The sequence below is a fragment of the Peromyscus maniculatus genome, chromosome 14 (assembly GCF_049852395.1).
Source record: "Peromyscus maniculatus bairdii isolate BWxNUB_F1_BW_parent chromosome 14, HU_Pman_BW_mat_3.1, whole genome shotgun sequence".
Lineage (NCBI taxonomy): Eukaryota > Metazoa > Chordata > Mammalia > Rodentia > Cricetidae > Peromyscus > Peromyscus maniculatus.
In genome coordinates this window covers 18610162-18637513 of record NC_134865.1, presented here as the reverse complement: position 1 = coordinate 18637513, position 27352 = coordinate 18610162, and the positions used below count along the sequence as shown (strand labels likewise).

The 27352-nt window shown below is 43.4% G+C and overlaps 1 protein-coding gene and 1 long non-coding RNA gene across 2 annotated transcripts; one reads left to right on the top strand and one right to left on the bottom strand.

Annotated features, from left to right (window-relative positions):
- Positions 1 to 2198: 2198 nt before the first annotated feature.
- Positions 2199 to 14004, bottom strand: Dtd2 (D-aminoacyl-tRNA deacylase 2). The gene is made up of 3 exons (XM_006975270.4): positions 13860 to 14004; positions 11026 to 11095; positions 2199 to 6564 (listed from the first exon to the last, which is right to left on the bottom strand). Exons 1-3 carry the CDS (start codon positions 13968 to 13970, stop codon positions 6239 to 6241), a joined length of 507 nt encoding a protein of 168 aa, XP_006975332.1. The 5' UTR covers positions 13971 to 14004; the 3' UTR covers positions 2199 to 6238.
- LOC121822335 (uncharacterized) lies at positions 13631 to 27352 on the top strand. Its single transcript, XR_006063354.2, has 4 exons — positions 13631 to 13907; positions 24437 to 24568; positions 26584 to 26647; positions 27099 to 27352. It is a non-coding gene; the product is annotated as an uncharacterized LOC121822335 (long non-coding RNA).

The window sequence follows — 27352 nt, the reverse complement described above, 5'->3', positions numbered from 1 at the left end:
GACCTTCGGGACCTTTGGGACCTCTTCTACGACAGTGTTACTGAGGCTTGTCATGCACATGTCAGGAGTGAGGACACCCGCTAAGGCTCCCCAGAAGGGAGCCAGTATCCTCTCCACCTTCTAGATGTGTGGCTAGGTTAGATCTGGCAATCTCCAGGCTCCTGCATGGTTGGTCTTTGATGCATGCCCTCAAGGTGTCTTGTCCTGGCTTGCTGCTCAGCTGGGATGGGGTCCTCTTCCTTGGGGAATCCTTTCTCTCCCTGAGCCCAGGGATAAAACAAATTTATCCATGCTTCCATAACTTAAAATAAAATACAATTGTTAAAAATAGGACCATGTGGTTGTGGTGATGCAGGTCTTTATTAATCACTGGAGAGACAGGGGCAGGAGTATATCTGTGAGTTCATGGGCAGCTTGATCTACAAAGTGAGCTCGAGGACAGCCAGGGCTGTCCAGTGAGACCCTGTCTAGTACAAAAAGAAGGATGATATATATCTCAGCATCTGCTGTTTGTGTTGCACACCACAGAACTGCTTTATTCTGAGATTAGATGGGGAGTTGCCAATAAAGCTTGTTGCATCAAAATTCATATTTGTAAACACAATTCACACACTTTTGTTTCATAATTTTAAAAAGACTCAAATGTGTTTCCTTACATGGTATTTAACTTCCGTATTTTAAGGATATTTGCGTTTTGAACACTGCTTTATAGACAACACTTTTATACAAATACAGCTGGACTGTAGTAGAAAGAAAGACGCTACAGAGTGAACCTTGAGGCAACACACAGATCCTTTGCTCTTGTGGGATGGCGCTCTTCTGGTGCCATCTATTACAGGAAAAGCAAGGTGCAGCTATTTTAAACTTGCTTCTGTGGCTCCAACCTTTATAACTAAGAAATCCACTGTGAATTAACAATATAATTAGTTCAAAATCAAGAGCATTCTGGCCACTGGCACACCTCCACCAATACCGCTGACAAAGCTCGCTGAAAACAACCCACTGTGGTAACAGACAGACACAGCACTGTGGTAAAGCTGTAGGGGATAAACTATTTGGACTGTATGCCGTCTGCCCACTATTATTCTGTCTCTCCATGTTATCATACTCTTATAGTCTAGAATAAAAAAAGCACAATCTCCTAACACGTCACAGGTTTCAGGAATGGTCCAAGTGTAAGATGAGGAATGACGGCAACAGGAATTACTGTGGGGCGGGAAGAGACGGCCTGAAGCTACAGAGCAAACGATGACAGATTTAAAGGGAAAAGTGGGCAGTGAGGTAAGGGTGTGACCTGAAAAATGATGCTAGATTCATCATACTGAGGAAGCTCTGAGGTCAGCTGTGGAAGGAAAGTTTTGAAAGGTGAGCTGGAGCCAAGTTACAAAAGACCAGGGCAGGTGAGGCAGTTCAATGGGTAAAGGCACTCGCTTCCAGGCCTGTCTACCTAAGTTCAATGCCAGGACCCACATGATGGAAGGAAAGAACCAATTCCTGCAAGATGTCCTTTGACATCCACACTGACTTTGTGGCATGCATCCCCCCCCACTATAAATAACTGTGAAAAATCACACAAACCACCTTGATACCTTAGATGTATGGACTCGGTTCTGAGGGATGGGTCTGGGATTCTGGTATATACAAGAATCACTTGGCAGGAAGACAGGCGACTAGACAGATTCTGACTCCTAAAATGATTTAGAACTGCATTTCAAGAGATTCCCTCAGTGAGTCCGGCACAAGCTGAGATGTTATCTTGTACAGAAGTAAGAATCCCTACTGTTGCCAAGACTCTGTGATGGTTTGAATGCTTGATCCCCAGTTGGTGGAACTGTTTGGGAAGGATTAGGAGGTGTAGCCTTGTTGGTGGAGATAAGTACTAAGGGTGGCTTTGAGGTTTCAAAAGCCTATACATTCTAGTTCTCTCTCTCTCTCTCTCTCTCTCTCTCTCTCTCTCTCTCTCTCTCTCTCTCTCTCTCTTTCTCTCTCTCTCTCTCAATATGTGAGTCTCAGCTATTGTTCCAGCACGCTTGCCTGCTTGCTACCATTGCACCATCATGGTTATGGAATAACCTCTGAAGCTGTAACAAAGCCCTCAATAAACTTTATTTTCTAAGTCCCCTTGGTTTTGGTGTCTCTTCACAGCAATAGAAAAGTAACTAAGACAGATTTCAATTGTCCTATAAGCTCTGAAAACTTTTATTTTTTTAAAGCTTTTTGAGACAGGGTTTCTGTGTGTAGCTCTAGCTGTCCTGGAACTCGCTCTGTAGACCAGGCTGGCCCCAAACTCATAGAGATCCACCTGCCTCTGCCTCTGGAAAGCTGGAATTAAAGGCATGAGCCACCACTGCCGATTCTGAAAACTTGTTAACTTTTAGGTTCACAGGTCTCTCCTCTGACTTTATGTTATTTTTCTTTAGTATTTTCAATTGCTTTTCATGTTTTATTTATTGACTGATTTCATGTATGGATGCACAAGTGTCACAGTGTGTGCGTGGAGACCAGGGGACAACTCGTGGGACTTGGTTCTCTCCTGCCACATGGGTCCCAGGAACTGAACTCAGATCATTAAGCTTGGTAGCAGGCACCTTTACTCCTGAACCATCTTGCTGGCCTCTTGTTTATGTATTGAAAAGTACCTTTGCTCAACGGTGTTTGTCTCTCAACCTCTCGGCTGTCTTTAGGGCTATCTTTAGAGTTTCTGGCCCCTTGGACTTTGCTCTTTCTTTGCAAGTTATCACCCAAGGGTCTGGCTTAGGAATAGTGGATACATTAATGATCCGTTGGCTCCATGCTGACAGAATGAACGTTACCAAATAGCATTATCAAATACTGCAGCATTCCTTGCCACTTGTCTTGGAGAATAACAACCACACTGTTACCACAAGAGAATGTCATGTTAATTTTTACTCTTGGTAATCAGAACTCACTACAGTTGATTGACTGTATCAGGAACCTTGATTCCAACCTCTGAAGTGTGAACTTTGTCCTGCAGATAAAGTCACAACAGCTTCTAAGCCGTGCAGTACCATAAAGACGTGTTCTAGAAACACTGCCTTGAAGACAGCTTCCAAGAAGGTGTATGAGCTGTCAAAATGAACACTATTTAAAATCATTCTCAAGGTGGGTGTTCAAAACGAAAAGGAAACTTTTCTCGTATCTCTTCTTCAGAAACTATTTTTTTTTTTTTTTTTTTTTTTTGGTTTTTCGAGACAGAGTTTCTCTGTGTAGTTTTGGTGCCTGTCCTGAATCTTGCTCTATACATCAGGCTGGCCTCAAACTCACAGAGATCCGCCTGGCTCTGCCTCCCGAGTGCTGGGATTAAAGGTGGGTGCCACCACTGCCTGGCCAGAAACTACTCTTACTTGTAGTTGTTTTTTATACTCTTTGTAGGCACCCTGCTCCCAAATAAATACCTGGAAACTTATTCTTACTTATGAATGCCCAGCCTTAGCTTGGCTTGTTTCTAGCCAGCTTTTCTTAAATTATCCCATCTACTTTTTGCCTCTGGGCTTTTACTTTTCTTAATTCTATATACCCTTTTCCCTTCTTATTCTGTGGCTGGCTGTGTGGTTGGGTGGTTGGCCCCTGGAGTTCTTCTCTCCTTTTTTCTCACTCCTCCCTCTTTTTGTTCTTCTATTTATTCTCTCTGCCTGCCAGCCCCACCTACTTCTCTCTCCTGCCTCGCTATTGGCTGTTTAGACAAATCAGATTTTTTTTTTCCCCCAGAGCTGAGAACCAAACCCAGGGCCTTGCACTTGCTAGGCAAGTGCTCTACCACTGAACTAAATCTCCAACCCCAAAAGTAGGTAGTATTTTTTTTGGGGGGGGGTTGAGACAGGGTTTCTCTGTGTAGCTTTGGAGCCTTTCCTGGAACTCACTCTGTAGCCCAGGCTGGCCTCGAACTCACAGAGATCCGCCTGCCTCTGCCTCCCGAGTGCTGGGATTAAGGGTGTGAGACACCACCACCACCACCACCACCACCACCACTCTAATCAGGTGTTTTAGACAAGCAAAGTAACACAGCTTTACAGAGTTAAACAAACGTAACATAAAAGAACGCAACACATCTTTTTATCATTAAACAAATATTACACAGCATAAATGAATGTAACACATCTTAACATAATACTTCAAAACATTTATTTCAATCAAGTAATAGGTTGTGGGGCTGCAGAGACGGCTCAGGGGTTAAGGCTGCTCTTCTAAAAGACCTAGGTTCAGTTCCCAGCACCCACGTGGTGGCTGACAGCCAGGTAATAATCATCTGTAACTCTAATTCTCGAGGATCTGATGCTGTTTTATGGCCTGTACAGGTACTGCATGCGTGCCTCCGCCCTTCTTTTAAAAATCTGAAGTAATGATAAAGGTGTGCTTCATTTTGCTTTTTTTTTAAATGATGTGCATGCGTGTGCGCGCGCGTGTGTATACATGCGCTTGAGTGCAGGGCAGAGTCCTGGAGCTGGAGTTACAGGATGCTGTGCATTGCCTGACATGGGTGCTGGGAGCTGAACTCTGGTCTTTGGAGAGTACATGTTCTTGACCACTAAGCCACCTCTCCAGTTCCCTCATTTTACTTTATATGCATGTGTCATAGACATTAACCACATCTGTTGCACCTTACATATCATATTTTCTACAAGTGGGTCCCAGATTCTAAACTGAAAGGTTAAAAAACCCTTAGGGGGTGCTTGGAGAGATGGCTCAGGAGTTAAGAGCATGCATTGCTTATCTTAGCACCCACATTGGGCACACCCACCTGTAACTCCAGCTCCAGGGGAGCATCTAATCCCCAAGGGCCCCTGCACTCATGTGGACATACCTATAGACAGACAGACAGACACATATGCTTGAGATAACAAAAAATAAAACCAACTTTTGAAAAATATTTAGGAAGTATATTGTTTGAAACATTGTAAAATCTTAGAAAACTGAGCCATAAGGCATCTACGTAAAGAACAATTCTCCTTGTGCCTAGTTTAGTCAATAAACCAATGAACTGGCAACAAGTCCCACTCTAAAAGTTAGAGGATGGAGATGACTCTTCTGTATTGGATGACCACAGTGCTATCTTCATTATAGACATGAAAATAAAATGTGTATATTGATGGGCTTTTGAAACCCCTTGGACAAAAAAAAAAAAAAAAAAAAAAAACTATCAAAAGCTAAGGCAAAGTCATTTCCAAGTCTATTATTTTTTCCGGCTTTCCCCATCTGCCATCCTTTCTAATTAACAACCTTCCATGAACTTGGAGTACCTTTCTCCACAAGCATCTCAGGCAGTTTTTGTATGGAGAATTGCTTGAACTCCATCTAGGGCTGTGAGTCAGCATTTTACCTGGGCATAAAGTCAAAACGATTTAAAGTAAATAATGTAATCTTTTTGAAAGACATGCACATGTCCTTGGAGAAAATTTAGGGAAAAGTGGGGTTTCTAAGCTTATGAATAGTTTATTACATTTCAACAACTGTATTGTGAATCAATAAAACAAAAGTTAAAGATAATGAGCTCAAGTTATTGATTCTTAAGTTCCAAAATAGAACAGTACAGGAAAGCCATAAAAAAGGGATTTTGGGGTGTGTGTGCAATAGGAATTTAAAGTATCAGAACAGACCGAGGAAAGTCTGAGATACCAGGAAGGTTCCAGCAGCTGCCTTAGACTTCTAGTTCTGGTAATTAGAAATATTCATTTTTCACTTTACAAATACCTTGACGTTTTTAATATTTATTTTTATTAATTTTACATGCTATGTGCATGTGGGAGCTCTCCAATCCCCTAGATCTTTAGGTACAGACTGTTAGGAGCTATCCATGCTGGGCACTGAATCCAGCTCCTCTGGAAGAGCAGCAAGAACTCACTAGTCACCGCTACACCCTAGTTTTCACTCTTAAAAATGTATTTTAAGTCAAGTAGAGGAGTTTGCAAAATCTAGTGTTGCCTTTGACAAGTGACTCACTTATGTTCCCAATTTCTTTCTTTTTTTGAGACAGGGTCTCTTGACAGCCCTGGCTGTCCTTGAGCTCACTTTGTAGAGCAGGCTGGCCTCAAGTGACAGAGATCTGCCTGTCTCTGCCTCCCGGGCGCTGGGATGAAAGGAATGTGCCACTATACGCAGCTTGGATGCAGGGTTTTCTTGCGTAAACATGTTACAGATCTGTGTCTTCAAGATGAAGGGGAGAAAACCTAAGTAGAGTCCAGGCCCTTTATACGGGGCAGCAGCTGTGGAAACGGACCTTTCAGAACTCAATTAGGTGCGTGTACGGTCCATTGGTGTCCAGCTTCAACACCTGCCTGTTCCCGTAGGTGCCGTGCGCCACTACAACCCCGGCTTCGGCGCACTTGCTGTTGGCGGCTAGCGCTTGTTCACACAGACCCACGAACTGGGAGTACAGCTCTAGGCCTTCCTCCTTCCCGGAGTTGGAGTGGTACTGCATGCTTCTTCCTTTCACTCTGCCCCCGAGGGTGGCCTGAGGGATGATGAGAACGTCACCAGGCAGGTCCAGGATGGAGACGTGCTTGCCGGTTTCTGTTTCACTTAATTTCACATTTAACAGCGTATTCACTGGTAGGGAAGAAAGGGAACACGTTCTGAAGTGAAAACAAAGAAAACCACCAACCTTTTCACTGGTTATCAAGTTTCATATTTAAAACCCAGTCTCTTGATGTTAAAAGGGGGGGGCGGGGCTTCACTAAATGACACAGCCCAAACACACACACACACACACACACACACACACACACACACACACACACACCCCTGAGAAAATTCTGAATTTCATACAGAAAATACCAAGGTGCTTCGAATCTGATCCAACAATTAGGCTCTCCTATACGAAGTTCGTCCAGAAAGGCCTACATCCGAAGAATTAACTGTACATTAGAACCTCAAATATCGTTGCCTCTGGGAATACATGGAGGTTTGTCTCTCTGCTCCTTTTACTTCATAAGCAAATACCCACTGGTTCAATTCCACGATAAACGATGATTTTGTAGTTTCACAATTTAAGGCAATATTAACATGGACTAACGTTTTATAAATAAGGCCTATTGGGGAAATGCAAAGGTGAAATTCATTATTACAAATGGAAAAGTAAACAAAAGATACTGAGCTGGCAGCATAAATGTATATGTGTATGTATACACATATATGTATACGGTGGAGCCTGGAGAGAAGACTTGGTTGCTAAAAGTACTGGCTACTCTCCCAGAGGACTGAGATTTGGTTCCCAGCATCCGCATGACAGCTAACAACTGTCTCTCACTCCCGTACCAGAGGCTCCAATGCGCTCTTCTGGCCCCTGCAGGCAAAGCACGCACATGGCACACAGACATGTGCAGGCAAAGCAGCCATACACACAAAATAAAAACAAAACCTCAAAAACAAACAAACAAAAAGCCAGCCCTCAAACAAAACACCCAGTGATGTTTTCATAGCATCGAGACTCTTTACCCAACCACCATGAACATCCATGTGTATTCAGAAACCTAAACTCAGAATTTCCCAACATTAACCATTTTGAAGTAATAAAAATGTGTATGTCTAGACTTAGGTTCTCTCTCCCTTTACAAAGGTAAACATGATTTCTTCTTATCAAGAACAGAACAAGTAGTAAAGAAAGTCTCTAAACCTTACGCTCCTGTCCTCCAACCACGCTTTGAAAGGCACACTTTCACCACCAGACACGGTAGATCACGCCTTTCACCTCAGGCAGAGAGATCTCTGAGTTCCAGCCCAGCCTGGGATACACAGAGTCTTTTTTTTTAAAGACATGCTTTCTGGTCTGGTTGATTTCAATTACTCCCCATTCTGTAGTAAACGTCAGTAAGGGATTGGTCACTACCCTGCTCTACAAAACATGCACTCATCACGGTAACAATCAGTCGATTCCTAGCCTCAGCTGCAAGCCTCATCACCTTTCATTGAACTCACATCTCTCTTGAAACGCCTTTGTAATTCTCCGTTGTGAACAGGTCTCTGCCTGACAGCCAGCAGCCTACTGACTACATCTCAGGAAACAGGACTCTCCTGAACACTTCATTGCAATCAAAATCATTATTTAGCAAGCCAGGCCTCAGGCTTGGGACAGCCTAAGTTAGCAATCTGGATTAAGAGGCAATGAGCAGTAATAGCATTTTTATTATACTTTCACACACCTCCCTCTACTGGCTGTAACTGAGAACTCACGTGTCTGTACGTAGAAGTGGATACAGCACAAAGAGAAACAGAGGCAAGTTGAATTGAAATTAGACGATAATAGCATGTTAGAAACTTAAAGAATGTAAGACAGGTTATTAAACACCAGTGACCCAGACAGGAAATCTAGCTTTGACAGATCCCTGATCTTGGTACTATTACTTTGGAGATGAAATGAGGAAGATCTTATACATTTCTATGTTAGCTATGGTATTTCAGACTTCATGGACATAACTTGTTATAAAAGGCTTGGTTGGAAAGGTCTGATCCATGAGTAAGTAGGAGACGGGCTTTAAGAGAACCTCCTCACACTGGCTCACTCATGGAATAGAGAGGGAAGTACAAACTCATCTCTCAATCCACATTTGTTTGTTAAACTATACATTAAAAGACTTAAGGAAGGTGTCCTCTGTGTTTTCAATAGTCTTACCCATGTATTTAGAGTGAACTCATAAAGACAAAGACAGAAACATATAGATTCAGTCGCTATAAAGCAAACCGCAGCTTGGGCTTGGTGGGCTTATTTTACCTCGCTATGATTAAGACATCATAAGACAACTTTGCAAAGTCAATCTTTTTCTTTTGTTTGTTTTTTTGTGGTTTTGTATTTTCAAGACAGGGTTTCTCTGTGTAGCCTTGGCTGTCCTGGAACTCACTCTGTAGACCAGGCTGGCCTCGAACCCAGAGATTTACCAGCCTCTGCCTTTCAAGTGCTGGGATTAAAGGTGTGCTCACAAATACCTCTAGAACGGAAGGAGCTTCACCTCACTTTCTTAGGCCTTCCAAGGCTCCTTATTCTCTAGATTCAAATTCCAAACTATTAGTTATTAGCTTTCCACCCTCCTGTCACAGGCCTCTCTCATGGAGTTTCCATGCCTTGACAAAGTTGTCAAGCAAGTTTGATATATCGGTGTAAAATTTCCTAAGTTTTGGCTTTTTGGCTAAGGTGTTGTCAAGGGGCTATCTGCCATGAGCTTCCTTTCCACTCATCGTGTCTAGGTTAACTTCTGTAAGCTTTAACTATCTGTATTGTTTTTTCTCTGGTGACAAGGCCAGCTCTCTTGTTCAGGCTGGTCTCCAAGCCCAGAATCGAGGGACCCTCCTGCCTCAGCCCCCCGAGTAGCTGTAACTATAGACACACACTACTGTGCTCAGCTTAAATCACTTATTACTCTCTATATTTCACCAATGCAGAGCATATACACTGCCCCCAATCTTAGGAAGAGTTCCATTATTTCAGGTCTTTTTCTGAACCAAATACTGCCGTGTACCAGTGTCACTCGATTCAGTACATCTGAGCCCACGGAATTACCTATCACAAGGGATGTGCAGGGCCATGGACTGACTGTATAGGATACTGGAAAGCTATTGCAGGTAAGTTATTGTTTTGTGATCCCTGAGCATTTACTCTGTTTTCTATACCCTCAGAGCAAGTGTGGCTGTGATAACACTAAGTTTGGTTCAAGAACCAGGAGAACTATATTTGCCCAATTATACAAAAATCTACATAAATGGTTGCTATAAATTCTCCTCTATCAATGATAGAAGGCTGAGCTGTTTAGATTTGATTGGACACACATGCTGTACATACACTGTCATCTACTGCCCTATTAGGGATGCTCTTATCTGATGGGGAGAGGGACGGGACCATGCAGAATGAGAGGGGACAAGAGAGGGTAATGGGAAGTAAATAAGGTCAAAGTACGTGACATACTTCTATAAAACCTGTCATTTTGTAAAATGAATATTAAAACACACACACACACACACACACACACACACACACACACACACACACACACACAGGCAGCATCTGCTTGGACTCCGTGGCCCCCTTCTCTCACAACCTTCCATTTTCCGGGCAGAAGAAGGGCGTTATGTACATGGGCTTATGGGTCTATCTTCAAAATCAGTCTACAAACCATCTGCAACACGGCGATATTTTAAATTGTGCCATATTACATTCCTTAAATTTTACAATAAGCAATATAATTAATACACCAGAACAATTTAGGATCATGCTTCTTGGGGCTGCAGAGATGGCTCAGCAATTAAGAGCACCTGATGCTCTTCCAGGGAACTTGGGTTCTAGTCCCAGCAGCACATGCAGCTCACAAGCTCCTGTAACTTGGGTTCCAGGGGCTCTGATGCCCTCTTCTGACCTCTGAGGGCACAGGGCATGCATGCAGGCAAAACACCAATACATATTTTAAAAAAAGGAGGAAGAACCAACCAACCAACTGCCCTGTGTTCCTGCAGCTGGGCCTGCCAGTCTCGCTACTCAACAGGCTGTAGTGAAAAGACTGCACACTCAAGTCCCCCCTGGGATGCAGAAGGCATTGAAGGTCAGCTGGGTAAATTGTCAAGACCTTGATTTAAGAGTTTTAGGGGGAAAATACCAGTTTACAAAGAATTAGGTCTCATTATGGCATTTTTTTTTCCCATTCAAAATGTTTTTGTTTGGATGTTAATTGCTAAAAAGGGCTTAGGATATAGTGCAGTGGTGGAGCACTTCCTTAACATGCTCTAGGCCCGGGCTTCAATTCCCAGCACCACAGTGAAATCAAAGTAAAAATAAGATAAATTATGCTTCTCAGAGGAGGTTACAGGTCAGTGGCAGAGCACTTGCTTAATACAAGGCCTAGGTTTAACCCCAAGCCCATCAAAAACAAAACAAAATCCACCAACACCAGCACAGTGGTGCTTGCACTGTTTGTTCATTTGCTCACTCGTGGTCCCATCTTTGCACCTTTACACTCCTACATCACAAGGAGTCTCAACACGACGTCCCCGTGCCCCTCTCCCTGGGAGAAGACAGAAAACACATACCCATTTTGGGAAGAAGTTCTTTGTCCGCTCCCTTGAAGAAGCACACATAGATCACTAATCCTCTCTGGATCTGTGAGAAATCACCACAGGAGTCTAGATTAGGAAGGAGTCTACAGAGAAACAGCTCGATTCACAATGTTTTCAAGAATGGACTTAAAAGCCAAGAGACAGAAACAAGAATAATTTTGAATTCTAAGTAAATTATGAGAAACCAAAATCTTCTGCAAGTCTTAATCACCATGATTATTTATTTCAAAACTTAAGATGACATTAAAGTCAAGAGCAGTGAAAATTACACATCACACCTTCACTTATTTCTCCTAAGTCACAGAACTTTCCAGCAGCCTCACCCCACCAGGCAAGGCTGGCAGACTTAGAAACAGTCTGCTTGCAGGCTGATTTATCCCACACCAAATGAATTCCTGTTGGAGCACACAGGACTGTGAATAAGCAACGGTGTCCCGGATGTCTTCTGATGCTCCTCTTTATTTTCCCCTCAGTCATTTATTTGAAGAGAGTAGTATTTCCTATTTCTACAAGCTCCAGGGAACTCTTCAGTTGCTTTTTCTGTTAGTGTGGTCAATGCTTTACGTAAACCCAGTGATTAGGCTTTGAAAATCACATTTATGCCAATAATTTTATATGAAAAGGTTGGCTGTTATCAGGAATATAGATTTATTCATCCTATATAATGACTTGGATTTTTTTTTAACTAGTTCCTGTAAGACAGACCACAAGACATTTGGTGTATGTGCTTGGCTGAGGAGCCAATGGGGCGAAGCTACCATCTGTGGGATTATGACTGAACGCCTCTAAGTCACGAGATAAATGACTACAAAGCTACTGTTGAAGGGATCCTTTGAGCTGTGAGTCTATGCTAATCTGTTTGACGCCAGGAACCTCATTTGACTCAGGAGCAACCACAAATATGAAAGGCGTTAATAACTGCAAACTACTTAAAACAGTGCTGGGTTCACAGTAAGGATGACACAGGTGTTTATCAAATGCTATATAAATAAATTTAAAGGCTGAGGCATGGTGTATTTCACATTTTAGCTGCCAAGCAATTTTGCATGCTTTATACATGATTGGGACTCAATTTAACAGTTAGTGGCATTAACATTTAACTATATCTTTCTGGCTCTGTTTACCTAAATGGTATAAATATAGCTCTGCACTCATACTTGGATTACCTGAAAAAAACATTTACTTTAATTATGTGTACGTGTTTGCGTGTGTGTGTGTGTGTGTGTGTGTGTGTGTGTGTGTGTGTGTGTGTGTACAATGGCAGGAGCCTATCAAGCCCGTGGACAGGGGGCCATCAGATCCCGTGGAGCTGGAGTTAAAGGTGGTTGTGAGTCAACGTGCTTGCTGAGAACTGAACTTTGGTCCTCTCTAGGAGCAGCACTTGCTCTTAACTGATGAGCCATTTCTACAGCCCAGTAGTCTTTTTTTTTTTCCCTAAGGGCAATTGTACTTCTGTAGCCATAGACAAGAACCTCACATCTATGGTTGCAGGGCTGGCCAGTGAATCACAGATATCTGTATTACTATAAGAAGAAGTCTCTCCACCAACAGAATTCTGAACTGCAGCCCAAATCTTCTACAGTCACATTTGGTACCTGGAGGCCAGAATTAAGTACCTAATCATTACCAGAAAACACCCACACTTCCCAATCACAGCATTACTACCTACATATATTATTTTCTTTTAATTTCAATAATAGATCTTAACTTGTGACCTAAAAAATCCCTCTCTTCAAGTTAAAAAGAAATAATTTTTCTTAAAGCTTCTTTGGTATACATTACCAATACAATTCTTACTGTAGCTTTGAAATGTTCAATTCTCAGGAAGGAAAATATTCCTTTGGGACAGCAAAGTCTACATGAACAAAACTAAGAAGCAAGGTAATTTTCAAACAAAACGCTGTTTCATTAAAAAAAAAATCAGCTTTGATAATAAAACAGAGTAAAGGATGACTAATTACTCGTCAGCTCTTTAAATGTGTGGGAGGGAAGGAGAAGCCTTCGAAACAGCTTTTAAATTTTAAATTTTATAAACACAAGGGGACAGTTTGAAAGGCTGCAATAAAATGTGCGATTCTGCATCAGGAAATATGGTGGGAAAAACAGAGAAATGACAAAGGGTGGATTCTAAATGATTAAGTTTGGAATTTATCCTACCAGACGGCAATTAAAATAGGTAATTTTTTAAGATATAAACAAAATTTCAAAACCTCAAGGAAAAGCCCTAACACAAATATGAAAGCAAGAAAAAATAATTTTGAGAAAAGGGATATAGTGAGGATACTGGAAGATTGACTGATGATTATGTATTTAAAGGAGGGTTTTTTCCACGTAGCCCTGGCTGGCCTGAAACTCAGTACGTAGATCTAGATGGCCTTGAACTGCCTCTGCCTCCCTAGCGCTGGGATTAAAGGCACCACATCTGGTGATATTAGAGCTTTTAATGCTTGGTTTAAGATCACCCACATACATGGTTGGTTCATGAGTGATCTTTACTATGACCACAAGGCTATATTCAGGACTGCTGGATATGACATCTTAATATAGTGGAGGTGAATGAAATTCTCTAAAAATTCTGAGTACAGTTCGGCGGGGTGGCTTACGCTGTTACCCAAACACTTCAGGCAGAAGGACCGCCCGCAGGCTGAGGCTACCGACAGCCAGTTGGACACAGGCCACCAGAAGCCAAGTCCAAAGCGATCACTAGGCCGCCCACTAGGGTGAGCCGACGGAAAGGGACACGCTCTTCCTCCCACGAGAGACGAGAGAAAGACCAGCACGGCCGTGGGAGAAGAGCCGGGCATTACCTCCACCCACTGCGCCGCGGCGTCCCCGTCGGCCGGGCGCACTTGCAGGTGAGCGTGCAAACATTGCTGCAGGAGCGCGCGGGCCTGCACCGCTTTGCTACCGTCCGCCATGACTCGGGTCCGCGCTGCGCATGCTCAGCTTAGGCCCCGCCCATTCCCCAGTGGGCCCGCCCACCACCCATGGCTCCGCCCTGAGAGGGCGGGGCCTCTGCCGGTCTCTCTGAGTCCCAGCTGCGCAGTTGATGCGTGGCAAAGGGTTTAGAGAGAAATTTTCTACTTAATCTGATCCTTGGATACTTTTTTTTGTTTTTGTTTTTGTTTTTGTTTTTGTTTTTGTTTTTGTTTTTGGAGGTAGGGTCTCATGGAACCGAGGTTGGTAAAGGTAGTCATATAGCTGAGGCTGACCTTGAACTCCTGCCTCCTCCTCCCAAAGGCAGGGATAGCAGGTGTGCATCACGCTCAGCACCTCCCTCCGGCTCTGCTTCACATCTTTGGAAGAAACGTTTTTCACTTCAGAAAGCTTAGGTTTCTAGATGTTGAAAAAAATTGTAAGTCAGAGTTAAATCCATTCTACGCTCATTGTAAAGACAAGTAACTGGAATGAAATCGGTTGCTCTCGAAGCAGGCAGAGATGGAACTAAAACCGTGGGTCGAACGACCTTTTCAAAGGGGCCGCCTAAGACTACCAGAAAACAGATATTTACATTATGGTTCATAGCAGTAAAAAAAATTACAGTTATGGCTGGGCGGTGGTGGCGCACGCCTTTAATCCCAGTGCTCGGGAGGCAGAGCCAGGTGGAGCTCTGTGAGTTCAAGGCCAGCCTTGGCCTTGGCTACAGAGTGAGTTCCAGGAAAGGTGCAAAGCTACACAGAGAAACCCTGTCTCGAAAAAACAAAAATCAAACCAAAACAAAACAAAATTACAGTTATGAAGTAGCAATGAAAATAATTTCATGGTTGGTGTCTCCACAACATGAGGACTTGTATTGAAGGGTTGCATCTTTAGGAGGGTTGAGAATCACTGAACTAAAAGATAGAAATCTTCAATAATATTTTTTGCCCACTCAATAAAGCAATGCTGTCTCCTGTATCAGAAATGCTACAATTCTGGTTCCGTAGTTGCAGAAGTTGTTAATAAGCTATGTGAAAGCACTTTTGGAGACAAATTCTTTATTATTACTTTTTAAATTTTCATGTTTTAATTAAAATATAATTACATCACTTTCCTCTCCCTAGCCTCTCCCAAGTCCCTTTCCTCCAACTTCTTCCATACCCCCCACTTACACTAATAACCTCTTTTTCTTCAATTATTATAGTTACATATATATATGCACAATATATAAATACAGCCTGCTGAGTCTGTGTTTGTTTTGTGTGTATGGTTTCAGAGCTGATCCCTTTGTATTGGGTGATCAATTAGGGGGCTCATTCCTAGGAGAGGTTAATTCTCTCTCTGTATTCATTAACTCCCTGTAGTTCTTTGCCTAGGGGTGGGATCTGGTAAGATGTCCATTGCCTTTGTCCAGGCTTCATTTATGCAGCCATTTCTATGAGAGAATGTCTGACAGCAGACATCCTGGTATTCTGACTCTTATAATCTTTCTGCTCCCTCTTCTGAGAAGTTCCTTGAGCTATAGATGCAGTAGCATCTCTGATACAGATGTGATGTGATATAGATGTAGCCACTGGGGCTGGGCTTCCCACAATCCTTTGAGCTCTGCATTGTGTCCACTTTTGGTTTTCTGTGATGATTCCCATTTTCTGTAGAGAGGATTCTATGATGAATGGTAATAGTTACACGTACCTGTAAGTACAAGGATAAGATTTAGAATATGATTAGGAATTATGTTGCTCTAGCAAAGTGGTATGTGTTAGATTCTCTTCTAAGACTCATGACCTCACTACTCCCTGGAAAGCTGGCTAAGTTCTAGTACCAGGAATGATTTCTCTCTTGTTGAGTGGGTCCTAAGTCAAATTAGACAGTTTTTGGTTACCACAGACTTGGTAGTGCCACTTATTGTACCTTTATGGATATGTTACCATGCTGGTCATTGTTGTGGTTCACAGGTGTCACTGCTGGATTGGACTGTTAATTGCTTCCCCCACCCCCTTTGGTAGCTTGCCTAGCATTTTCTGGTAGCATGGCAGCTAGATCACAGAAAGGCTTTCAAGTTAGCTGAAGCTTGAATAATCTGAGTCTTGTATCCTAAGTATATGGCGTCTTCAGCAATAGGGACTTACCTTCGGCCTTTGTATCCACGGTCACAAGAGTTTATGTTGTTTTGAAATTTCTTAGACTACCCTGATCTTATTATTTTACATCTGCCTAAAATTATGCGCAATACATATAAGTGTATATACATATATATTATATATGCATATATTATATATATGTATATATTATATGTATATATATCTTAAAGGAAGTTATACCATTTGGGCTGACAGTGTTCCCCAGGAGAACTACAGACTCACAAAACCCTCAGTACCAGGCACGAGGAATCTCCTTTTGAATGGAGGAGAGCAATTCTTTAGAAAATATTCTTGGTAAGAATATTCTTCTCTCTGAGGTGATTGTTCACCAGTTACTGAACGTGATACTTACACAATCCTACAAAGCATTCTGATGCACCATTCTGTCAGTACACAATGACATCAAATTCTGTGATCCATTTTCTTTAAGCACTTATTAGAATGTAAATAAAAGTAAACAGGGCTTGGTTTTCTTTCCCACGAAATCTATTCCTTGAGTGTGCATAGGATTAGCATTTCTTATTCACAGACGTGGAGGGTTTACCGGGGAAATAATGGTGTTACCCTGATTGCATTACTCAGGTCATTGATTTGGGCTCAGTTGGCACAATATATTCATGTCTGTTGTTTTAGAAAGTGACATCACTGACAGTACCGCTGTCCATACAAAGTAGGGTGACCAGAGAAAATAATCCATGCATAATCAGTAGTCTTTTGTACGTGAACTGAAGCTGCTGGTTGGCTGGTTATCTTGCAGCCTCCCTTACACTTTTAGTAAAAAGAAAATGAAAAAAAAAAAAACTCACATTTTCTCCGATGGCTGCGTCAAAGGGGCTCCCACATTGTTGCCATGTGTCTGCAGAGCGTTCACAAGTTGAAGTGCTTACGCCCTGCCCCTGTACGTCACGGTAACTATCGTGTCTGTATTCTGTCATTTAGAGCCCAATTTTTCCAAATCGAGAGGAACATCGCTATACAGACCTAAGCCGTGATCCGGGGTAAGGGAAGACTTTGATGTCCATTCGTGTGAGTGTAGGAGATATGGAGAGCTCTTGCCCATAGAATGCATGGTTCCCAGGAGTCTTTGCATAACAGGGAACAATAGGAAGCTTTTTCTGTGATTAGATAGTGTTTGGGTGTTAATGGGTGGTGTCTCAAAAAATCACCGATTACTTCCCATTGAGTGAGACTCGGGCTGGGAATGTTAGTAGGAATCTATCCATGTATTCTTTCCTCCTGCCTGCAGAGGGCAGTAAAGAGTAGACATTAAAGAAAAGCATTTTCTTTCTGTTTTATTTTATGAAAACTGTTCTCACAAAAAACTCGTGAAAGTAGGACATGCATGCAATAGGATAGTGAAATGTGAGTAAAGTTAAAAAGTAAGAGTAAAGAAAATTAAATTGCACCAGTAAATCACTAGTAGAGTACATTTGGTAGTTTTTGATTGGAATTCTGATGCTGCATGTTAACAACATTTTAATTTTTTGGAGACAAGGTTTCACACCCCAGGCTGACCTCAGACTCATTATGTACTCGAGGATAGCCCTGAACTCTTGATCTTATTCCTGAATCTCTGGTCTCCACCTCCTGAGTGTTGAGATCACAGGTATGCACGGCCACACCTAGCTTATATGGTTCTGGGGACTGAATGCCCTGTGCATGCTAGACAAGCACTCTATTCACTGAGCTACAGCCCAGTTCTGTATTTTAGTTTCCAAAAGTCAAACAGTCGTGTACATCACATGTGGTGTCAAGGTGAAGCAGGTTGTACAATCTGATTCAGGGATAAAGGGAAAATACAGCATTAGGCCCGCTTTAGAGGAAGGCTGTGGCACACTGGCTTGTAGGCAGCCTTGCACTGTGAGTGTATGAGAAATGACTTTTGGGTGCTTGACAGATGTCTTGGTGGTTAAGAGTACTTGCTGCTCTTGGAGAGAACCCAGATTGTTTATCAGCATCTACATGGTGGCTCACAACTGTCCGTAACAACAGTTCCTGGGAATCTAATGCCCTCTTTTGGCCTCCAGAGGCACTGCACACATTTAGTGTACTCTATACATACATACATTTGTGCAAACACAGGCATTGAATTTTTAAAAAATAAATACTTTTTTAAATAGGGAAGAAATTACTTCTCGGACACGAATGATTTTCCAACAGTTACAATCATAAAGGAGGCCATTAATTAACTTAATAATAGAGGTTAATTGTGTGTGAATTCTATAGCCCCTGTGATGGTGTGATAATTGATTGAGACTTGTTTTTAGTTGCTTAATTCATTCAGTTTGGTTGTCCCATGTTCTACCATTCAAAAGCAGTTCACAACCATGAGAAATCTGGGAAACCCTTCTACAAGATCTTGCGCAGGTGACTGACTAAGTTCCCTGATAAAGAAGGAAAGATGTGGACAGGAAACAGAATCTGCATCTGCTTCGTCCTTCCTGGGCTAGTGGAGGTTTTCCAGCGACTTGATTCCACAGTGAGACTCTTACCTGAGACCTTTAGGGAGGCCTGTGTTATAAGAAGGACGGTAAGAGGCAGCCCTTCGCCTCACAGAAAGCGGATGGAATCCCCGCCCCGCCCCCCACTTGAAAGCCTAGAGACTTTTTCTTTCTTTCTCAGTGCTTATTAGGAAGGTGATCCGGTTATGAGAAATTGGTTCACATGAGCTAAAATAGAGAGAACAGTGGAGTACAATCCGAATTCTAATTTAGTCGTTTATGAGAGAGACTGCTACAACATGGAGTGGGAAATCTCACATTGGCACATCTCACCTCCCGACCACAGGATATTTGTAACTGTGTTAGCTTGCTGTAGGAAGCACTCAAAGGTCTGCGTCATGACGCATTCTTCCCACGCGGACAGAGTACACAGAAGCCACATGGTTGCTTGCTGAATGAAGAGTCAGGACAAAGGAAGGAGACAAACCATATTTCTGTGGTGGATACGTAAACACAACTCTGAGTACTAACAATGAGAAACAACAAGAAATCCACTGAACAGGGTCCTTACAGAAAATGTGGTATCCAGTTGTTCAGGGGAACTTCTTAAATTGTCCCTCGATAAAACAAGAATGTCTCAATTCAACCCCAAAATGAAAACGAGTCCTCAGAGATAATATAGTTCCAAAACACTCACTGGACATTTGCACTCTGTTGAAGATTAGTGTGTGACCTTGGCACGCTTCACCTGAGCCTAATAAACTCTCTTACCTGGGCTTTGGAGAAGTGCCAATGGACAGGATAACTCCAGGGCTGGTCTCTGTCAAGGGATGTAGAGTAGGGTATTTTTTTTTTTCCTGGAGCTGAGGACCGAACCCAGGGCCTTGTGCTTGCTAGGCAAGCACTCTACCACTGAGCTAAATTCCCAACCCCGAGTAGGGTATTCTGTAGTATTAACCAAAGATGCTAATATTTAGAGATCAAAAGAGAAGAAAATAGTGAGGCCACTCTCTTTCTTCTCCTTCTTCTTCTTCTTCTTCTTCTTCTTCTTCTTCTTCTTCTTCTTCTTCTTCTTCTTCTTCTTCTTCTTCTTCTCCTCCTCCTCCTCCTCCTCCTCCTCCTCCTCCTCCTCCTCCTTCTTTTTTTTTTTTTTTTTTTTTTGTTCTTTAAAAAATGTGTACGAATATTTTGTCTGCCTGGGCACTGTGTGCATGCCTGACTCCTATGGAGGTCGGAAGAAGGTGCTAGATCCTTTGGCACTAGGAGTTGCAGACAGTTGTGAGTCACCCTGTGGGTGATGGGACTTGAACCAGGGTCCTCTGGAAGAGCAGCCAGTGCTTTGTTAAATCACTGGGCCACCTCGGCAGCACCCAAGGTTATCTTTCCTTATCGAAAAGTGGAGGGCTAAATCAGGACTCTGGTTGGTTGAGTAGGGAGGATCTACCACATGTGAAGGTGGCTCTAAGGACTTTGGAAGCAGCAGTTCCGTGTTCACTGTAAGCTATAAATGTAAAAACAGATTCCCAAAATGCTACTCAATGGCAGAAGAAATCTTGGCTTGGAAAAAAAAAAAATCTCAGAGCAGCTGTGTTGACAGAGACAGACGGCGCAGTTTAGAGGTGTGGCCGAAGAGGGTTGAAGGATGGAACCGGAAAGTTCTTAAGTGAGAGGTTAACTCAAAGCAGTGGGGGGTGATGAGGGAGCCCTGCCGGCAACAGGAGGAAGCAGTCGCCGATGTGAAGGGATCAGAGGAAGGAACAATTTTCTTCAAGGCCCTGCAAGAGCTGTAGCTGGAGGAGAGACATTTGACAGGACCTGTGACCTTCCACATCAATGGACAGTCCCCTTCCCCTCTCCTTCCTTTTCTTTTCTTTTCTTTTCTTTTCTTTTCTTTTCTTTTCTTTTCTTTTCTTTTCTTTTTTTTTTTTCCTATCATTTCTCCTGCTAACTGAACCCAGCTTGGAAGGCATTAAGATTTAATAGACCTGGTTTACAGAAAACTATACAGCAAGAAGCAAGTGGGTCTGAAAGGGCATATGGAGGAGATCCAGAGAGACAGCTGCCCCTGGCATATTTATTTCCACAGCATTTACCTTACCTTACATATTGCAAAATAAACCCCTCCCTACTAGATACCCAGATTCACAAAACAGCTGTTTTGTGAAACAGTTTGGCTGGTACCTAAAAAGAGAAATTATTTTAATTTAGGAATACAGAACAATCATCCACTGAGGCCAATCAGATAACGCTAACAAAACTGTTATTTATAAAAGTGACAATTGTGTCCAGGCCTGGGCTGCTGTGGAGAGGCCATGTCTGGGTCCGTGGCCCCACGGTTCGAATGGATGGCCATGGTTCAGGTTACCACCGAAGGCAGTGCGGATGCTCGGGGCCTGGGCCAACACCTGAGGTCATGTTGGTGCCCGAGGACCATGCTGCCATTGGGGCCATGCAGATAGGGGTGGCTTGCGCCGACATCTGGGGCCATGATGAAGTCTGGCTTGAGTTGTGGCCTGGGGCCATGTCTGGGTCCGTGGCCCTACCTACTGCAGCCAGGGTCTATGGCTCCTGTTGCCATTAGGGACCACAGAACTGCTCGGGGTCTACTGCCCCTGGGGACCATGTTGGAGAGTCCAGGGACCATGCTGCTTCTGGGCCCATGATGATCTGAGAGGCATATGCTGCCACCCAGGTCCATGGTGACACCTAGGCCCAAGCTGCTATTGATGGCCATGTCTGGGTCCATGGTCCTGCTGCAGCTGGGGTCTGTGTTGATGTCCGTTGACCCTGTTACCACAGCGGGGTGGGCATGCATACCATGTGTTGAACCATGTATTGAACCGTGAGTTGAAGTAGAGGGCTTCGCTGAGCTGGCCCCGCCCTTCACTGGACTGAGGAGAGCTGCCTTTCCCCTCCCTCAACCGGAGAGCTGATCCTGTCCCTTGCTGGCCCTGGAATAAGAGACCCCGATGACCCCAGCGTCATAGAGCTGGCCCCACCGCTGATAGGAGAGCCAGCCCTACACACTTGGGAACGATGGCCTCACCCTTCACCTGAGGGGAGCCAACCAGGAGCCCAGGTTGACCAACTCAGCAACCACCCAACTACACATCCAGGACTTTGAGCTGGCATACCCCAACATGTCCCAGCTATGACCTGCTGGAGTGCATGAAGGGACTGGTCCTGCAGAGCTAAGGCCACATGGTCTACATGACTTGAGGCAACAGCGGGATGTTGGCGGAGTTTCTGTGGGGGTCCAGTGTTGATGGTGTACCGGAGGCCAGAGGCCTTGCACCTCACCAACAACACCTAACACAATGAACATTTGCAAGGAAAGCTGTTTGGATAAAAGGGTCTACTGCATGATACACAGCAGCTCCCAGTGCCGCAAGGACGAATGAAGAGGCCATGGAGAGGCAAAGACAGAGGAGTGAAGTGCTTGTATTTTTGTTTGTTTTGTTTGCTTGCTTGTTTTTTTTTAATTAAAATTGATTTTCTTATTTGTATATTTTTTATTATTTTTTTCTTTTCTAATCTTTACTTTATTTTTTATTATTTCTTTGTTAATTTTCCTTCTGTGGGGGTTACCAAAAGGATGAGGGGTAGATCTGGAGGGACTGGGGGATGGGTGGGATTGGGGTGCATGATGTGAAATTCCCAAAGTATTAATAAAAAAATAAAAAAATGAAAGTGGCAATTGAAAGTTTCTGTCAATTATACATCACATCAGAGATGCTTTATAGAGCCTGATTTGGCCCACGCAAATGTCACCTCGGGAGATTCTTACTGAGGCATTGGTTGAAAGCAACCTGTGAAGGGCCTATGTGAATTCTGACCGCTAGACATTTGCCGTCCACACGAGGACTCCGAGGTAGAGGAAACAGATTTTTATTTGTTTGTATTTTAATTGCCAGCGATCCAACCCAGGCTTAGCCCTGGCTAAGCAGGTCGGGCACTGAGCCACGCCCCCACCGGGCCACGCCCCGCACGGAGCCACGCCCCCATCTTGGAACAGAGTAATCGGTTTGTAAGCTAAGTCCAAGGGCGGCAGTCCGATCACAGCCATCTATTTTGCCATAGGACCACTTCGTACTCTAGGCAGAGACAGAGGCCTGGGGTGTCCAGTTAAAGCCCCTCCGCGTGGAAAGACGAGGTCTAGGAAAATGGCAGCTCCGACTTAATCGCTGCAAGAGTTTGTAAAACCAGGTAGGGCATAGATTTTAGTTTAGAGCTTGATGTTGATGTTTTTGGGTTGTTGTTAACTTCTGTTTTAAACTCCCATTTGATTACTGCATTTTTAAAAAAATTAAAAAAAATTTGCTATTGTGTTGCCTAGGTAGCATAATACAGCAAACGGTTTTAACTTTAAGGCAATGATGCATGTTTCTGGCAATCTGTAGGGGTCTCCCAAGGTGGACTGATAAATTATTACCTCAGTTTTTGGATTTTCAGTTTATAGTGTGACATTAGTAATGCATGCCAGAATCTTTAGAGCATTTGGATGTGTCTGTTAGTCTTTTCCCAAATCAGGCTATCCTGTTTTATAATCTTGAAGTCTGCATCTCTTTCAGAAATAAAATTATGATAGACTGTGAACTGGGCCAAAGAGATTTCTGGCTATGCTTCCAGTGGGTGTGGGAGCTCTCTCTGAGTAGTTCTTGATCTTACAAGGCTGTGTAGAATTTGTCTGTCACCAGAGTACCTTCCAATTTGGTAGAGATAGCTAACGTCTATCTTAAAATTATTCCTATCTGCAAGAATGTAAAACTGTCTTTAATGCTACCCTGTGGATAGTGACTGGTATTTTCTTGTTTGTCTTTATTTCTGTTGGTTTTAGATCTATTTATAAACTAATTTCACCATTCTTTTCCTGACTACAGAAGTGAAATATTTCGTTTCTGTCTCTAATAATTTTTTAAAGGAATAGATTCAGATTTCAAAAGAAGTTGCAAAAATAGTACAAAGGTATTCCTTGCGCCCCTTACTCAGTTTCTCAGTTGTAGAAAAAATTTAGTATCTCAAGTTACTACATTTGTCACAACTTAAGACTCAGCTCTTTGTGATTTCACTCTATAATTTATTGAGATTTCTATGAGTGATGGAACCATCTTTTACTGGCATATCATCCAGCAGTCCACTTCACAGTCATTAGATTTCTCTAGGTGGTGGCAATCTCAGACCTTTTAATTTTTTTTTAATAAAAAATTATTTTCCATGTATGAGTGTTTTGTACCCTGTGTATACCTGGTCCCTGAGGAGGCCAGAAGATTTTGTCAGATTCCCTGGAACTGGAGTTACAGATGTCTGTGAGCTGTCAAAGTGTGCCATGTGGATGCAGAGTGCTCTTAGCTACTGAACCATCTCTCTCCACCTCCAGACCTTCTTTTTAAATGCATGTTTGCATGTGTGGGTGAACATGTGTGCGGAGGTTTGCAGGTACACGGAGGATGAAGGAATCAGGTATCATCCTCAGAAACACCACTCAACTTCTTTGAGACAAGGAGCTTGTCAATTGGGATAGACTGCTTTAACGGTGAGCTACCGGGACCCTTCTGTCTCTCCATGCTCATTTTTTTTGTTTGTTTGTTTTTGTTTTTGTTTTTTTGTCAAGTTGACACAAGCTTGGGTCATCTGAGAAGAGGGAACCTCAACTGAGAAAACGCCTCCATCCGTTGGCCTGTTGGCAAGTGTCTTCCCTGTTCTGAGTCAGTCTGGTCCCTGGTCCTATAACAGGAGAAAAGGAATATTAAAAACATTGCTCTTAAGAACAGAAGAAGGCAAACAATTTCCAACAGAGGTTACCATGGTTTATCCCGTGGACAAAAATGTCTACAGGGGCTGGAGAGGTAGCTCAGAAGTTAAGAGCGCTTGCTGTTCTTGCAGAGGACCTGGGTTCACTTCCCAGCACCCACATGGCGGCTTGCAACCTTCCATGGCTTCAGTTCCGGGGGACCCAATGCCCTCTTGTGGCCTCTACAGGCCAGGCGCACCCCGTGGTACACAGACATAATGCAGGTAAGCATTCATGTATAAAACAAAAGTAAGTCTTTTTTAAAAAGTACCTGCAGCGAGAAGGTTTGATGATGTTGTTCGTATGCAGGAACGTGGCCTGTTATTTGTTCTTCTACTTTTGCTTGCTCTCTCAATCAGGCTACCTGAGTCCTTTCTGCAGGGTGGTGTTGTAAGCGCCCAATCTGATGGTTTTCTCTCTCTATGCTTTTTATTTCTTAACCTTTGCTTTTGACATACTTAACAAACGCACACGTGCTTGAAACCCAAGGTATGGATATCACAGGTCATTCTCCATGTGGAACGCCTTTCCCCCCACTAGTCCCCTCCTGCTTTCCTTTTCTGATCTTTATGAACCACCGAGTATAATTAGGTCTCCTTTTACAACCACGGATGTAGGGATGTTTACTGGAGCATAGGCAATTTACCAGTGGCTACCTGTGGTGTAATTTACCAATTACACCAGCGAAGGAGTCCTGTTCCCCAACAGTCATTTACTTTAATAGTTTTACAGATATTGACTGTCTTGTGATTTTAGAATTAAACAGGAATCCAGACCAAAAATGTTCCAGAATGCCCTGCACCACCACATGGGCAAGTTATATTATAGCCAGAGGGCAGCCATAGCTCACACTTTTTCCTACTTGAACATGGTTGGCACAGTCGGTCACTTGTCTACATCTTACAAGAGTGGTTTACAGCCTGTTTATACATCAAGCCGGATACACTTTGTTATGTACTAAGGAAAGTTTAAATCCAGACTTAAAGTATGTATAAAGGCATCCTCAACAATCAAATAATGTACTTTGTATTTACCACTCTGAGAAAGTTTATTTACAAAATATTTAATAGGAAATTCTTTTCAAATTGATGACTACCGTGTGTGTGTATATGTGTGTGTGTGTGTGTGTGTGTGTGTGTGTGTGTGTGTGTTTGTACACCTGCCACAACACACACATGGAGGTCAGAGAACAACTTCACAGAGTTGGTTCTCTTTCTGAGTTTATATGGGTTCAGGTTGCCTGGCTTTCACCGCAAACACCCTTACCTACCCAGCTGTGCTGCTATCCTCCGAGGATTATTTTTCAAGGTAGCTGCAGAGGGAGGCGTTGTATCCCCGAGCATACTAGTAGCTGAGGTTGTTACACTTGCCTTAGCATGATGGAACAACAGGAGGGAATCTGAAATCCAGAGGCGGACACTTCCATAGACCTTTCAGCACAAGCGTTGACGTTTCAGGGATAGACCTGACTGAGGCAGTGAGGGAATAAAGAAAAGACAGACATACAGACACTCAGAAAAGCTTAGATTAAGTGGACTAGGCTTTCGGCTGGAGAAACTGCTGCACCCTGGAAGTTCAGTGTGTTTATTGTGCAGGGTTGAGCAGAGAGGCGGGGCTATTGCATACAGCTGGACTAGGAGGCGGGGTTACCGCTTACAGACAAACACGGAGGCAGGGTTATCGCTTACAGACAAACAAGGAGGCAGGGTTATCGCTTACAGACAAACAAGGAGGCAGGGTTATTGCTTACCGACAAACAAGGAGGCGGGACTATTGCATACAGCTGGACAAGGAGGTGGGATTATTGTTTACAGACAAACAAGAAGGCAAGGCTTATGGTGTACATCTGAACAGATAGGCAGGTTTAGCTAATCTTGGTAGGAGAAACCTATGTCGGGGAGCAGTCTTCAGGCTGTACATATCTGCGGCAGGGGAGGACGCTGTGGTGGACATTTTCTTCACACACTATCAGCGTGCACACTTGGACCAGAAGAAGGCTTTGCCATGCCTCTGAGCCTCACCCCTGGGGAGGGGTGTTAGAATGGAAGGCTTTTTTATTTTCCCTTAGATCTGCAGCTATGGTCCTTGCCGTGGCTGTACCCATTCACTCAGAACTTCATTCTTCCAGGGTTTCCTCTGTTCCCCACGAAGCAAAGACAGCTCCAGATGACCCCTCTAGGAGAGAGCAAAGGAAATACTTATTTGACTTATTCTGCATCTTCCCTTTGTTTCCTGCCAGAGCCCTTCTTAAAAAAGCCTACAGAACGTAGAAACCATGGGGACTCTGAGAAGAGCCGTAAGAGGTCAGTCTGTCAGGTGATGGATGCTTGCGTGAGGATGTAGAAGACGGTTAAAATACATCTGGCACACTGACTTTCGTGGTCTTAAAGGCCACAATGGGCATTTTTGTTTGTTTGCTTTGTTATGTTTTTCAAGCCATGGTTTCTCTGTGTAGCCCTGGCTGTCCTGGAACTCACTCTGGAGACCAGTCTGTCCTCAAACTCACTGAGATCCACCTGTTTCTGCATCCTGAGTGCTGGGGTTAAAGGTGTGCGCGACCACCCACTGGCCACAATGCACATTTTTGATTTGTTAGTTTGGGAAGACAGAGATAACTGCTGTTAACACTTGCTTAGCTTCTCCAAGAGTTCAGGGAATTGGGGTCTGACTTAGTGAGTTGTCATGGTCAGATGAGTCAAAATTTGACTTTTCTTCTTGCTTCCTTCATTTTCCAACCACGGGGGTTACGGCAAGACATTCAAGGAGAATGGCTGCTGGAATCGGAGCCTATGGTTCGAGTCCCCTACACGGCCCAGTGAGCCATGACATGAACTGGTGGAGCTGCTGTCTTCAACAGATCATGAAGGCTTGAAGAGTCATCTTAGCGGGGTCCACTGAGAACCCCGAGCTTCAGGGATCTCCTGAATCCTCTGGATTGGGGGAGGGGCAGAGTTTAGAATTACATTTGATTTGACATGTAGAAAAAATAAAATGGGCAATTCAAAAAA